General features: G+C 25.7%; 1 protein-coding gene across 2 annotated transcripts; it reads left to right on the top strand.

Moving 5' to 3' along the window:
* Positions 1 to 375: 375 nt before the first annotated feature.
* On the top strand, positions 376 to 14983 carry LOC145843771 (cadherin-10-like). 2 transcript variants are annotated; one of them, XM_082950995.1, is made up of 17 exons: positions 376 to 464; positions 1247 to 1277; positions 1570 to 1646; positions 2365 to 2520; positions 2693 to 2849; positions 3063 to 3332; positions 3680 to 3855; positions 4167 to 4361; positions 5354 to 5511; positions 6153 to 6289; positions 6454 to 6687; positions 7148 to 7286; positions 7574 to 7674; positions 9227 to 9360; positions 11746 to 11865; positions 14201 to 14324; positions 14443 to 14983. In XM_082950995.1, exons 1-17 carry the CDS (start codon positions 432 to 434, stop codon positions 14538 to 14540), a joined length of 2340 nt encoding a protein of 779 aa, XP_082807121.1. In that variant the 5' UTR covers positions 376 to 431; the 3' UTR covers positions 14541 to 14983. The 2 variants fall into 2 exon arrangements, with proteins under 2 accessions (XP_082807121.1, XP_082807120.1); XM_082950994.1 differs by lacking the exon at positions 7574 to 7674 and adding an exon at positions 8571 to 8674 and having other exon boundaries at positions 377 to 464.
* Positions 14984 to 16529: the final 1546 nt, after the last annotated feature.

Raw genomic sequence — 16529 nt, 5'->3', positions numbered from 1 at the left:
GAAAGTTTATATCGTAAGCTTCTTTAGTAAAGTACTTGAAATAAGTTTTAAAGTTATAAGCTTCCTATACAAATTAAAAGTTTTGTCTTTTGTTAAGTTTAATTATTTTTAAGTGTTTTTAATTAAAGTTAATTATAAGTAGCTATGTAATTAAATTATTAAGTTCTTAAACACTTATATTTTAAATATGTATACATATATATATAGATTTTTAATTTGCTACTAAGATAATTGAAATGAATTTAAGAGGAATAAGAAAGTTTATTTTGTTTTCACCCAAGCCACTAAAATTTGAATATTTTAAACCTTTCCAAGATTTAGAATAATTAGAAAATATTCTACTTTTAGAATTTTATGAAATTTAAATTTTTACTAAAATAAAATTTTATTTCTACAGAAAATTTTAAATAATAACTAAATACAAGCCGGTGATGAACATTTTCAAAACTGTATTATGGCTCACAGTGAGTTTTGCCTAATTGAAAAATATTTTGTATAGCTGTATTAATTTTATTACACTTTCACTGTTTTATCTAAACATTTCATGTGAATTATTTACCAATATGAAAATTAAAATATTAAATTAGATAGTTTTATTATTGCAGATTTGCCCAAATTTAAGCTCCATAATTTTTCTTAACCTTTGTTTATTTACAGTTTTTATTGAAACTGGTAATTTCAGCTAATAATGTTTGTTGACCAATATCACTACTTAAGAAACATTTAAATTTTTTTTAAAGGTTGTCATTTTGAACAAAAGTTAATTTGTTTGACTTTTCAAGGTTATTGTGGTTAGTACTATAATAGCTTATAATAATAAAACAACATGAATTGTTGATTAAGATGAGAGTTTATAATTTCAAATGTCAATTTAGTAATGGTGTAGCTGATAAAATATTAGTATTTGAAATTACATCATCAGTTTCTAGTGAATATAATTGAATGATAGCTTAAAGTGGATTAAAGATAAGAAATATTATAATCTAAATAAAAGTATGTGCTGAAAATGGTCTGGAATCTGTTTTAATATAACAAAAAACTTGTTAAGAAATAATGACTTAGTAGTCTTTCATTTTAAAAATTTTAGTATAATTTTTAAAAGCCAATTATACTATTACAAAATATATGGGTTTGTTGTGCATAGATTTTTTGGTAACATAGCAATGTTTTCAAAGTTAATTTAATATCTAAAACTCACTTAAAACCTTGTAGTATTATTTTAAGAGTTTTATTTTTTATTTAACAGGTTCTTGCCACCTACATGCTGGGGTGTAATGGTTAGATTTAGTTTATAATTTATTAGTTTACATTGAAAACTAGTTACAGTTAATAAATTTATTTAAATTTTGTATATAACAAAAAATTTGTGGGTGTATTTTTTTAATAAACACATCTACAAGTTTATACTAATTAACTTATACAAGCTTCAAAAACTATTAGATTATTGTTGTATTGAAAATGTAGTTTTACAATCAAATATAATCAATAAAAAATATGTTGTTGATTAATCCTTGCAAAAGTTAATGCATTAATTAAAAAATACTTTTGTACAATTAGCGTTGATTCCAGGTGATGGTAACTTCAAGTTTGAAAAAGTTATTGCTGAAACTGATGAAGATTCAACTCTCATACCTGACTTTATAATAGTTAGTTTTATAAATTACTCACAAAAAAGCTTTATTATACTGTTTTTTTTTTTGTAAAAATTGTAAGGTATTTACAATAGAAACTTATATATATATCAGGGTTGCATGACACTCAGTATACTCAAGATATTTCAGGACAGATTGTATTTAAAAAATACTAATGAAAACTCAGGCTGACTCAGGACACTTTGCTTTTTTAATAGAAATCTCAGGATAGTTTTGTATTTTTTATAAAATCTCAGGCCAGTTTTCTATAGATCTTGGGTGTAATTTAGTGATTTAGTTCCGATATTTTCTTATTTTATAACTAATTTTGTTAAACAGTTTGATTTCGATTTTTACTCAAAAGTTAACTTAACTTTTTTAGTCTTTTTAAAAACTTAAAAACTCAGCATATATATATATATATATATACAGCTTATTGCAAATATTTGAATTTAGAATTTAATTATTCTCAATTAAGTATTTAAAAGCCCTTCAAGCCTGTAGAAGGTGATTTAGTTTACTGTACCATATTATTTTCTATATAAGTAGAATTATATATTATAATTACTTTGTGCTATAGAATTTTATACAGTTATGCTTACTTAGTATTTATAACTTAGATATAGTCATAGGCATCTGTTACAAAATTTCTACTTGAGGTAAAAATGCTTGATTAAATTATTTATTTAACAAGGTGAAGAAAACCAATTGCAAATTGTTTTATTTTTATTAGCTTAGCCATGAAAACGATGATATCAAAACATTTGGACTGGAGAGGCCTCCTGGTCAACGCGAGGACCTTTTGAGCTTTTTTGAACTTGAAAACGGTGGTTTAATCACAAAATCAGGCTGTAACATGATACAAGTCAAGCCTCTGGATAGAGAAACGGTTTAACTTATTTAATTTAATATTTGTAATGTGTTTTACTTTAAATAAACTTGTTTTCTTGACATTTTTGTCTGCAATTTCTAATAGAATTTAGAGTATGGTATGCAGGTTACAGTTATATTTCTCAACTTGTGATCAAGAATGTCTTCAAAATTTTAAATTTTGTTTACAGATGGACATCCTGAGGTACAAACTGAACGCTTACGACGGTGAGGGCAATTATGTCACGGACACCACGGTAACAGTGTGGGTCCGAGACATAAACGATGAACCCCCCGTTGTTGATGAAAAAACTCTCAGGGCTTCTGTGCAGGAGGATGTAGCAATCGGTTTGTTTTCTATTAAAAGTAGTTTTTGTGATGAAAATTATTTGTACTATTAGTAAGTTTGTAAGTTTGGGATGAACAAAATGATACGCTTTTAACTGTAGTTTAATCTATTTTATTATAATCTAAATTTCTTGTGTTTATTGTTTTGTATATAAATTAGAAGTATAGCTAATTTTGATATGCTAATTTGTAATATCATGTAAATTTTCACAGGAAAGAAGTTTCACAGGATAGTTGCAACTGACGCAGATGTTGGCTTCTCGTACATTGGAGGTGATATTGAGAAAAATGAGTTGAAAACATCAACCAATGAGTACAACAAAATAGTCTACACAAAAGTTGAGGGAACAGACCCTGATGATTTGATCTCTGTTGATGCAGACGGAAACCTTTCAGTTAACAAGGAACTGGACAGAGAAAAGAGTAATGGTCAGATAAAGTTTCAAGTTAGGATCAGAGATTGGCCCAAGGCTACAGGCATAAGTTAGTTCAGAATAATTTATAGTATTGTTTTTTTTGTTAAAAATTATAATTTTTAATGCATATTTTGTTAATTACTAGAAGTAATTGTTGGTTGTTAGGTCAAAAAAAGAACAGTTTTAATATGCTTTAAAAAACCTATTTTTTACCTTTTTTTGAATAGAAAACAAATTATAGAAAATCTTATAAAGATAACATTAATTTAAAAATAAAAAATAAAATAAAATTGGTTACAGTGAAAATTCAAGTGCGCTGTTTGCTGATTTCTGTTAAAACTAATCAAATAGTATTATATCTACTTAGTAGACTCACAAATATTAGCAGGAGAATAATACAAGTAAAATAAACAGGGTCTTACTTTGAATCAACACATGATGTGGTGATTGACGTGCTTGATGCCAACGATCATGCCCCGGTGATTGTGGGTGGAAACACCCATCAGGGTTCGGTTGTTGAGTCGGCATCCGTTGGTACTTCTGTGCTCACCTTTGAAGCAACTGATGCCGATGAGGGTCTTAACAGTGAGGTATAATTGTTTATTTAAATTATAATTCACACAACTGGTAAATTTCAACAAATGTACTTTAAGTTTTTCATTTTATTATTACCATTCTAGTTTGCTCAATTGGCATGTGGTATAGTGGGTATCAGATGTAGCTAACCTAAGACAATTAAATTTACTGTTTATCAATCTGGCCTGACATTGGTTGACACATGATGAGATTAAAAAGTTCATTTAAATTCAGCAATCTTAAACTTTAATAATTAAAACTCAACTGCACAGTATTTTACCCTTTTATTTTAAATTTTTTAAATAATATTTGAAACAAATTTCAGGTAACTTTCATGATAGTAGATGGCAACGATGGAGGTCACTTCGAAGTTGAATCTGTGCCCCGTGCAAATGGTGCGAGCAAGGGAACGATTGTGGTGAAAAAGCCGCTTGACTACGAACACGGGGAAAAGAACTTCAAGTTGAAAATAAGAGCTTTCAACAAGGATGCAACCAATGCTGATGCTCACATATATCAAGTTTGTCATAAAATATTATTGTAAAAAAATTAGCTTACCTTTTTGATAAAGTTGAATTTAAATCAAAGCTAAAAATAGTTCAGTAAACAAATTGCTATAAAATATGTTTTATTTTGATAAATAATTTTTTTTACAAGTTTATCTTATTAAGATATTTTTATTTAATATTTGTTTAACGAGAACAGTTTTTATTAATTTGATATACAAGCTCAATTTTATATTTTCTAGTTTTTTTATGAAAATATATTTAGTTATTTACTATTATTTAGTTTTTTATATAGTCTATAAAACGTTTAAAAAATATATTATTATTGCTCTAAAACTAGAAACAGTCAAGTTAATTTGTATAAAAAACAATACATGGTAATAAAAATGTAAACAAATTTCACTACAAGTTTAATTTAATTATGAGCACACAAAGGTTATTAAGGTCATATTTTACTACAGCTCAATTTGTTATTATCCCCACGAGACCTTATTCACAATTTGAAAAGTTGTCAATATGTGGTTTTAATGTGGTAAATAAAAACTTATTTTCACACTAAAAACAATGTTTTTTTTTAAACTGAATATAAAAAGTTAAATTTAATTGAACATAATTTATTATAAGTTTTTTTTTCACCATTTTTTGTATAAAGGCTTAAGTTGTATATTCAATGCAAAATATTTAAGATTTATTTTTTCAACAAAACTTATTTTTATTATTATTAAACAGTTCATCTAATTTCAAAATAAAATAACTAATATTACTTGGATAAATCTAAAAAACCATTTGTTTTGTCAATTGATGCTTATATGAAGGAATTAGATTAAAAGATATTTATATTTACTAAAATATTTGCTAAAATTTACTAAAATTTTATAAGATACTTTAATATAATTATTATTTTAATATAAAGCTTATATAGAATTTTTTAGTAATTTATAGAACTTTTATAGATACGTAAAAATACTAATAAATATAACACTATTATATTTATTTTCAAAAACAGACGGAATTCGCAGTGATAATAGATGTTGAAGATGTGAATGAGGCTCCTGTATTCAAGAACACTGAATCGTACCAGGGAAATATTATGGAAGGAGAACCCGGACAAGCTGTTGGCAGTGTGGTTGCTGTTGACGAGGATGAAGGGCAGGATTTTGTCAGGTGATTGTTACGTCATAATATAGTTGATACGTCATAATAGGTGGTTACTTTATGGGTGGTACTATATTTTTCAATTTAGGGTAGTTTAAAAATTTCAAGGGTGACAAAATTTGAAAAAGATACTTTATGAGATAAATTATTATCAGTCTTTTTTATGCTTGAAATCATGTTTTCTATCCTAAATTAAAATTGTACATTTTCCCTGATTAATAATCCACTTTATGTTTGAAAATCTTTCAAAAGCTATGGTTGTAAATTTTAATTATCTTAAACTGTAACCCTGGCCTTTAAATGTTTTTATTAAAGTATAGAATTACATTTAAACGCTTTTCATAATCAACTTAGTACTTTTTCACAATCAAGTAGTTTTTTACGTGGATTTTCACTTTTACTAGTAGCTGACCTATGTAAAGTTCATGACATGTTTAATATTTTACACTTAATAAGTTTTTGTAATTTTATTTATAACAAACTTCATACATTTTTGTAACTATTTATTTCAGTTACAACATTACAAACTTCATACATTTTTGTAATTATTTATTTTAGTTACAACATTACAAACTTCATACATTTTTGTAATTATTTATTTCAGTTACAACATTACAAACTTTATACATTTTTGTAACTATTTATTTCAGTTACAACATTACAAACGACCCTCTCAACTGGTTCACAATCAGCAAAAGAGGAGAAATTAGCAGCAAAAAGCCCCTCGATCGAGAAAATTCTGCTGTTATCGATGGTGTCTACAAAATACAAATCTCCGCAACTGACAGTTTGTTATTTAAAATAAAATATTATAAAGTATTTATACATGTATTTTACGTGTTTTAATAAAACATTACTATTAAGTTAATCTTAAATTGAGTTATTACTCCATATTTATCTTAATTAAATAATTTTCCATAACTTCCCATTAATTTTTTTATACAATCGCAGAGGAAGGAGCTACCAACTACGTGTATTATGACGTCATAATTGGCGATAAGAACGACAACGCACCGAAACCAGTTGGCGAGGGTTGGGACGTGTCGATGTGTCATCAGTACGATGAAGATCAGATGATAGGTTCAATCACCACACTCCACGTACAAGACATCGACGGTCCATCCAACCAGGGACCATTCACATTCGAGTTGTACCCCGATGATAAATACTTCAGATTAGAATTTGGTTTGTAATATACTAGTAGATGATAAATACTTCAGATTAGAATTTGGTTTGTAATATACTAGTAGATGATAAATACTTCAGATTAGAATTTGGTTTGTAATATACTAGCAGATGATAAATACTTCAGATTAGAATTTGGTTTGTAATATACTAGTAGATGATAAATACTTCAGATTAGAATTTGGTTTGTAATATACTAGTAGATGATAAATACTTCAGATTAGAATATGGTTTGTAATATACTAGTAGATGATAAATACTTCAGATTAGAATTTGGTTTGCAATTACCTTATATATATATATATTAGCTACTAGCAGATGATCGATATTTTAGCCTTGAATATGATTTAAATGTTATTAATTACAAGCTGCTTGCTTGAAATATCTGTTTTAAGTTCCTACAAAGTTTAAGATGATTGCACAACTAAAGTATTAATTTAAGGATTATTATTTATTACAGAAAACGACACAACAATTGGGGTTATTCCAGCGTTGCCTGCTTATACAGTTGATAAAGTATACAAGCAAAAAATAATCATCTCTGATTCGGGAACTCCCAAACAATCTTTAACTGCTGAGTTGACCGTTAGAGCTTGCAGGTTTGAATATTTATTTAATATTTGACATTTTTATTGAAAATTAAGGTGAAATTTTTTTCAATCTAACCAATGATATTGAGTTTTCAAAATATATCAAATATTTGTACGACTATTTAACAACTTGTTATAGAGTTTTTATTAAGATAGATAACAAAAATACTTTCTACTTTTCTCACCAATAAAGTATGACTGTTTTACCAAAATACAAATATAAATCAGATGTGTTAATAAATCAGATGTGTTAATAAATTAGATGTGTTAATAAATCAGATGTGTTAATAAATCAGATGTGATGAAAACTCAGTGTGTAGGGAAGCAGTTGTAGCTCCAGGGGGTTTCAATTATCTCATCCTTATCGGAGTTTTGTTAGGACTTCTCTTGCTTATTAGTGAGTATGCAACCAGTCTGAAACTCGTGAAAAACTAATAATTGAATTTCTAATCGAATGATAACATTTCTTTTTTCTTTTCACGTGGCTGCAACAAAAAACTGGAATTTCGATCTTGCTTTATACCACTTTTTAGCAGTACATATGCAAATAGTTTTTGAAAACTACAAATGCTTCAAATAAAAAGCTTAAGCATGGTTTGCTAATATATAAGTGTGTGCTTAAATTTTTAAAGCAATAATAAAAACTAATGTCAACTTTTTTTACACTCTAGTGAATATTTATAAAGATAAACAAAATGATTGTTAGCTTGTTTTAGTAGTAAACAATTAAATCAGTTCTATTTCTGTTCTAAGACTTATGACATTTTAAAAAACTTTTACAGCTGAAAAGCTGATTAATATTTTGATACTAAAACAAATTTGATTTGCTACTAAATCAACGTTTTGACCTTCATCAATTTAAAATAACTGGTTATTTCATTGCTCTTGTTGAATAAGAAAATTATATTTCATTATCAATTAAAGTTCCTTAGATTTCTACAAATCAAGTAAGCAAGACATTATCAAATGTAATAATAGAAATTAACCAGAATTTTTGGCTCACTTGAACACATACACCTACTTTTTGTCCAAGATTTAATTCTTGAGACAAAGTGTGTTAAGAATTAATGGGTTTCAGAAATCTAAGTAAACTTGTCCACAATAAATTCCTGTTTTACCAATATATGTGTCCGAAATTTCTTGCAAAAGAGTGTGTTATCAGGTGGACATGCTTTTTAATTAACAAAATGTAAGCTATATATTAATCATATTAACATCACGATATTATGATACATGCTTAACAATCAACATATACTAACAATGCGATTTAGCTACTAACAAATAATTATATAGTTGCGGAAGTGATAGAATACCAAATTGTCAAATTGCCGGTTTAGCTTCTTCTGGTAGTTCAATCACGTGGATCATTGCCGTTGTAGTTGCCATGGCACTCGTCTGTTAGTTGCAGTGACGTCATAATACACTCGATTTGAGTGTCCATATAAGGATAAATTGTTTAATATTATTTTGTAGTTAGATTAAAGATAACATTTTTTCAATTAATTTTTATTTTCTATAAAACGATTAAGTTGTTAGAGGCTTATAACTTAATGGTGATTTCGTAAACCGCTTATTTTATTTGTTTTAATTATGTGATTAATGGCTTTGTAATTAGTGAATGCTAGGAACATTAAATTTTTCTAATTTACTAATGATTTTCTAAATGCTTGCTGTGCTAATTAAAATGCTTTATATGCTTGAAAATAAAATTAATGATTAAAAGCTTAAAAAATTTGATACTTACTTATGAGTATTTTATTTCTAATGATACAACAAAATAGCTGGTAGCTTTTTATTACAAATTTAGTTTCTTAATAGTTTCTTTAAAAAGTATATTTATACATATATATAAAGTATTTTTTAATATTTAACCTATAAACATTAAAAAAAGATATTAAAGTAAAGAATTTTGATCTAGTATCCGGATTTAATTAAATACAAACAAATAGGCATCATAGTGGTGGCGCTTGTGTACCAACGCAGAAGACAGGCCGAAGACAGCAAACAACTTTTGTATGATGAAGACGACATCAGAGAGCACATCAATAAAGTTAATATTGAGGGAGGAGGCGAAGAAGATAATGTTTGTTTTTATTTATCTTTAAATTTACTTTAAAAGAAGTTTAAAGAGGTCCAACATTTTTACAGAAAATAACATTGGCTCTTAAAACTAAATTAATTAATTATAAGCCAGTTAAAAAAAAAATATTTTATTTGATATTGATTGTTATAAAAAAATTCTGAATCAAACAGAACAAATTTTTTTCAATTTTCTCGGAAATCAAGAGATTCACTAAAAAGCTCATTTCTCCTTCATTAAAAAAATGTATATAAATGTTTTATATCTTTGGTATGGTATAAAAACATATTATAAAAATAACATTAGGTGTATAAATTCATGTTAATGAGATTTATACATAACAAATTGTTATGAGAATTTATCCCACTATAAACAGGTAATTCTACAAATAAATAAAATAAATTTATACTCCCTAAAATTACCAGCAAGCTACAGTTTGTAAAAACATTGCTAAAATAGTAATTTAGCAAATTCATTTTAGAATGATAATTAAGTTTAACTGAGTACTAAAGTTAAATAATAAAAATTAACAAAGTTTCGTTTGTCTTCAAATCAAAACGTTTTTAACTGCAAAAATTAAAGACTAAAGTTATACAACATTTTTTTTGGCAACCAAAATTAAATTAATTGTTTTTACAAGATAAAAAAGTATAATTTGAATTTAGTTCACACCTAACACAAATTAACAGTTAAATTTTTATTTGGCAAGTTTTTGCAGCTTGGCCAAAATATTCATTAATATTTCAACGAAAGTAACGGAAAAATAATTTTCACAATATTTTATTAATTTTTTTGTTTTCAAACAAACATTAATTTATATAATAAAATATGTTCGCTCATCTTTATGACATTTAATAAGTTACATTAAATAGGAGTGATGTATAATATTTATATTGCTAATTTGAAATAAAAATTTCAATGATTCAATAAACTCACGCTTTATAATTTTGAAAAGATTTAATTTTCACACAACTTGATTAAAATTTCCTTGAAATAATCAAATTACACTTAAAGTTCTTTTTGAATTGTCTAGAAGTTTCTCGCCTGATATAATCAGTTTAAATTAGTTGTTTGTTTTTAATAAAGTTAAGTGCTTGATCCTTTTTTAATTGACACTAAACACGAAATGCCTTCTGTTTTAAAAAAATAACAGATGTAAGTTTATAAATTATTTTGACAATACGTTATAAATGTCAATTCTTAACTACTTATTTATTTATAAGTTTTTAAAACTTTTTTATTATTCAATTTAAAGCCGAGTTATAAAATCATAAATATATTTTTCTTTTGACAATTAATATTTTCATTTCTTAAAACTCATTTATATGAAACATCGAATATAATATTTAATTTCAAACCAGCAGTCTATTACCTGTGATGAACAAGTCGCCTTATTTGGTCCGTTAACTCACAATTATGACGTAATAATCACTTCAGTTGTTAAATTATCCGTTAAATCACCAAATTTGCCATCCGTGAACAAAATTGTTCCTTAAAAACAATTTTTTTTATAATTTTCTTTGTGAAATTGAATATTATTGTCAAAAAGTTGTAAACAATTTGTTAAAATTTCAGTAAAAACTTTTTTTGGTTTTTTATAGCTCTTATTTGTTTACTTTCTTTATATAAACACAAAAGTTGAAGTGACAAAAAACTTACAGAAAAGAAAACCTAAAACTTTTCTCACAAAATTTACAGTATGTACTTCAAAAATCTGCAAAGTTTTGGAGAAAAAGTTTAAATAAGCAACTATGTATTTTACAAGAGCTTATTAACTTAGTCAGCATTTATTTTTACTGTATGTTTATAAATTTTTTATAACACTTTTTAAAATCTTATAAATCAGCTTTAAGAAGTTGTAAAATAAATTAAAAGTCATCAAAAAAGTGTTAAATGTTTATTTGCAAACTTATTGACAAGCTTATATTCTTCAGTTAATAATAAAAAGATTGTAAAACTGGTTAATATTAAATTTGAACTTTTTTACTGATTTATGTATAGGTATAAATAATAAATTAAAAGCTTTCTTAAAGCCTTATTAAACTTAAGTTTTATTAAAAAACAACTAGATAAAAAAAGTTAGCATTTTTTGCATGTAACTAATAAAATGTCTGGTACATAATCTTTATAAACTTTCTATTAGTTCTGGTGACTACAAAAGTCTATTTCTCTGATATTGTATTCAAAAAGTTATAAATAAGTATAAAAACACTTTTTGTCTACAAGCAGTCGATAATAACAATTGAAGGAGCCAAGAATTAATATATCATCATATACCAATTAGTGATAAAGTTTCAAAAATATTAATTTGAATTAGTGTGAAAATTTATTTACTAAATTACAGAAACTGAAATAAAGATTTTATTAAACATTCTCATAATATTTCAGGGTGATTTTGATATTGGAATCCTGAACAATCCTGATTATTTGGTTCACGAAAAACCACTTAATAGAGCTGACATGTACAATCTGCCTGAAGGAACTGATGTTTCTAAATATATCAATGATGTTAGTTAAATTATTATATTAATGAAGAATTAAATAATATATCAATGATGTTAGTTAAATCAATACTATAAGTTTACACCATTTCAAGCTAGTTAACAATGTAAGCAGTATTTTATTAAAATTAATTACTACAAGTTGATCATAAAACATTAATAATTTATAATATAAGGAAACATGAATATTCTAGTTGAAGATTTACAGCAACTAATATGATATATATTAAAAAATTTTTAAGTCTAGAAAAATATAGTAAAGTAGTAAAATGTTTTAAGATCATTGTTTTTAGTTGCAAAAATAATCATCATAAGTTGATATTTAATATTATGATCATGAGATTTATTAAACAGTTTTAAAAAAATATTGTTTTTGGTGGGTAAAAACCGCACAATGGTTTATAAAAATAAATTTAAAAAGGTTTTGTTTGGTCTTTGTGTATTTAACAAAAAAAACATTTATTTCAATCAAGTGACAACTTAAAAAAATACTGTTTTAAATGAAAGTTTTTAAAAAGTTTATCACAAGTGTTTTATAGGGTTGATAAAGTAAAAATATATAAAAAAATTAAAAGTACAATGTAAAAAACTATTTACTATGATGGATAACGCAAGTTGCAAGTTAATAAATTATATTACTGAAATTATAATAAATTTCTGCAAAAAATTATCGATTTTATTTCAATCAATAAACCGGCCGGTAGAATAAAATAATTTTTTAAAAGTTTAAAAATAAACTTTGAATCTGAACTATTCTAATAATTTCAATTATTTGCTTATATCAGTATAATCAATAAATTTTTTAATAGATTTATTCAACGCTTTTAACACGTTCAATAAAATGGTTTTCAATAAAACTAATCAATAATTAATTTTATGGGTCTTAATGAAAAAAAAAACTTATTTAGTGTATTTATTTTTAAGTCTTATTCAATTTTAGACTCAATGTAAAGATAGTAAGAACTGTTTGAGTTTTTTTATAGCTTTATTAATATTAAACCTCAATTAAAGTAAAATAATGGTTTATTAAAAGCACATACATGGCTTAATTCCAAAACATATTGAATAAAAATAAATATATATTTTTTTTGTCTACAAGTTTTAAAATAGCTTGTAATTATTGTCTACCATATATATTTTTTTATAACTAGGGCTTTGTTTTGTTGGTTTTCCAAAATTTAAATGTATTACTAGATATAATTTAATTTATAACATCACATGTATAACAAACTAATATAACTAACCTTTTTACATATTAACATGTGTTAATATGTTGTTTATTGTTTTGTATAGCTTGTTTAATAACTTATACATCTTGTTTATTAGCTCCGTATTTGTTATACATATCACAATATATATATTCTTACTAATTTATGTTTTTAATATTCTATTATTAACTTAATATAGTTTTAATGTTATTTAAAAAAGTTTACATAAAATATCTATTTTTAAAATGTTTTATATTAAAAATTGGACTATTATATCAAACTTTCAAAATAAAGCATAATGAACTATTTAACTAGTAGCATTTTTTATTAAGTAACATTGATTAAAGCTTTATCATGTTTAAAAAATCCATGCAAGAAATACTAGCAAGCGTTAAAAGTTGTAAAATGTGAAAATGTTTCTAGAAAATTGTCTCACTTTTTAATTTGTTAGTAGCCTGAGGCACTTAGTGAAATTCATCTTACATATGCTTTACGTTGAGAGAAAAATAATTTGTGTGAAAATTTTATTTTACAACCGTTGATGTTTTTATTACGGTGTGAATTTTATGACTTGTAAAAACATCAGCACTTATTTTAAATCCGGTTTTATCAAGTATTTGGTTTTTGATAATCTTTTAAAAATTTAAGTGAATATAAGAAAAAAAAAAGAGTTTAATTGATATTAGAGACTTGGTAAAGCATTTTTTTATATTTAAGAACAATAAAATAAGAAAATCTGTTGTCTAAGTAACAACCGTATACAATTAAACAACAACCAGATAAATAAGGGTTTCTTAAAATGTGCATTATCGTATATTTAGGGGAGATTCTTGCTACCAAGGGGCGTTAAACAGGATTTCCCCCAAAGTGATCATTATCACCTTTATTGTCAAAATTCTAGCGGTAGTAACCAGTAAGTTTGCGAAAAAGTAAAGGGATCTACTAAAGAAAAAAATATTAAATAAAGGGAACAAAAATTATTTAAATATCTGTCAAGGAGGGCTATTATAAAAACGAGTTTTGGAAAATCATGATTAAAACCAATTCATCAAAATACTTAAATTAACAAAAACCCTCTACTCAAATTATTAACCAATGAAAACCCTCCATTCAAACATTCTAACCAATGAACAGGCGAAGGATGCTGCTGACGGGGACTCAGGGGCGCCACCGTTCGACAGTTTGTTGGTTTTCGACTTCGAAGGCGTCGGTTCCGAAGCGGGAAGCCTGACATCTATCGGCACCGGAACCACTGATGGTTTGTTACTATTTATAAAACTATTTTTTATAATCTTACGAATTTTGTATTACAAATATGAATTTCAATCTTTATTACCCTGCTTAACTCTCCCTGACAACAACTTCCCTAACAACAGGGTCACACAACTACGATTACTTGCACGAATGGGGGCCACGATTCGGGAAGATTGCTGACGTATACGGTAACCAACCGCAACAGGAGGAAGAAAACTGAGTTGCCATGGTAACAATAAGGAGGGTACTTTCCCTCTTATAAGAGTAAATAGTCAGTCATTTATATTAGAAGGATTGTACAGAAATGACTTAGCTGATTTTATTCCTGATTTAAATATTTTATTATTTTAGACATTGTGAATTATTTGAAAACGACACAAAATTTTTACACATAAAAAACGTTACAACTTCTTGCTACAAATTGTGTTTCTTTCATACATTCTATTTTAAATTACACATTCTTCTTTTTAATTAGTGTTTCCAATTTGTTTCTGATTATGTTTCTTGTGTCTAAATTATGTTCCTTTTGTTACATTTTTGCCGTTTAAAACAAATAGGTTGCTACAGAAAAAGTGTCTCATAAAAAAGGTGCTTGTTTTTTATACGATACAAAAATTAAGTGTCTGAATTTTGTTTGGTACATTAATAAATTCGTTAGTTGATAAAAAAGTTGTTTCTTGTTTTATTTATTATAATTAAAAGTTTGATATATGTATCAAAGTTAACACTAAGAGTATGTTGAGGAAAACTTTTGAAAATAAGTTGTCCAACAAAATTATAACCATAATTTATGAAAGTCAATAACCATCAAAAGTTTCTTCAATAGTAAATATATAATTAGAAAATAATTGTTTCTTAACTTCAAAGTTAGAGTATTTTCTTATTTAGGCGTTAAAAATAAACGATAATCTTTAAGACGTGACCTGTGGCAAAAAATAAATTTAATTATTTTACTTATACCACGCTTGTGAGAAAACAATAGTAGAAAATTTAATTCGCTTGTCGTAAAAAACTTCATTCTGAAATTTTACAAGTTGTAAACTTTAACCCCTGAAAGTTAATTAAAACTAAATGAAACGGGTTTTATAGTTTTCCAGGTGTTAAAACACAAACAAATTATACAGTTACAACTTATAGAAGTTTAGCAATTGGCAAAAAATAAAGGCAAAAAATAAATTTAATTATTTTACTTATACCACGCTTGTGAGAAAACAATAGTAGAAAATTTAATTCGCTTGTCGTAAAAAACTTCATTCTGAAATTTTACAAGTTGTAAACTTTAACCCCTGAAAGTTAATTAAAACTAAATGAAACGGGTTTTATAGTTTTCCAGGTGTTAAAACACAAACAAATTATACAGTTACAACTTATAGAAGTTTAGCAATTGTTATTACAAGTGTTTAAAAATAAACATATTCGGCTGGCTTGCATAGGATGTTTATCACACTCCAAATATTGTGTTAAGGTTTTAAAAATTTTGAATAATTTTTGTTAATTGTATTTTTAGTTTTGAAAATTGTACTACTTTAACAAAAATTATGAGTTGAAATTTTGATAGTTTCTGAAGAGATAAAGATTTATATAATCTGAATGAAGTTACCTGTAGTTAAATTAACATTTTATTTTTTGAGAATTGACGCGTTTTGAATAAAACAAACTCAAATCAGTAAAGCTAAATGAGAACTTGATCAGTCATACAAAAGCTTGTGATTAAATCTTTTGAGAAAAATAAAAATTTTCTTACTTATAACGAAATAGGTAGTAGAATGTGATACATAGTAAGGTTTGCTTCCTAAATTACTTAAATTATACATTTTTACTCTGCACTTTTCTCAGAAAATTATACAGCTTTCAGGTATTATTAAGTTATATTGTTTCTTTGGGTTATTTAAAGGTTAATGCTTGTTTTTACAAGTAAAAAGTTGTTTTATTACTAATAAATTTGTTTTAATTAATTCATATGTCAGATTAAAAGCCAGATTTTGGATAAAAATAATTTTATGATAACTTTTAAGGTTTTTAAGCTTGTAATTCCTTAAGTAAACGAAAAACTATTTGAACAAGAAAGTCTAGTTAGTATTAAATTTTACTTATCAATTTTTACGCTCAGATAGCCATAAAGCTTTTAGTAAAAATTTAACGGTTACACCCAATTATTTCACTAAATTCTGAAGATTTTCTGAGGCTTTAATGCACTTAAATTACCCAT

Source organism: Thalia democratica, chromosome 9 (assembly GCF_965202585.1).
Source record: "Thalia democratica chromosome 9, ktThaDemo2.hap1.1, whole genome shotgun sequence".
NCBI lineage: Eukaryota > Metazoa > Chordata > Thaliacea > Salpida > Salpidae > Thalia > Thalia democratica.
This window is presented reverse-complemented; position numbering and strand designations above follow the sequence as displayed.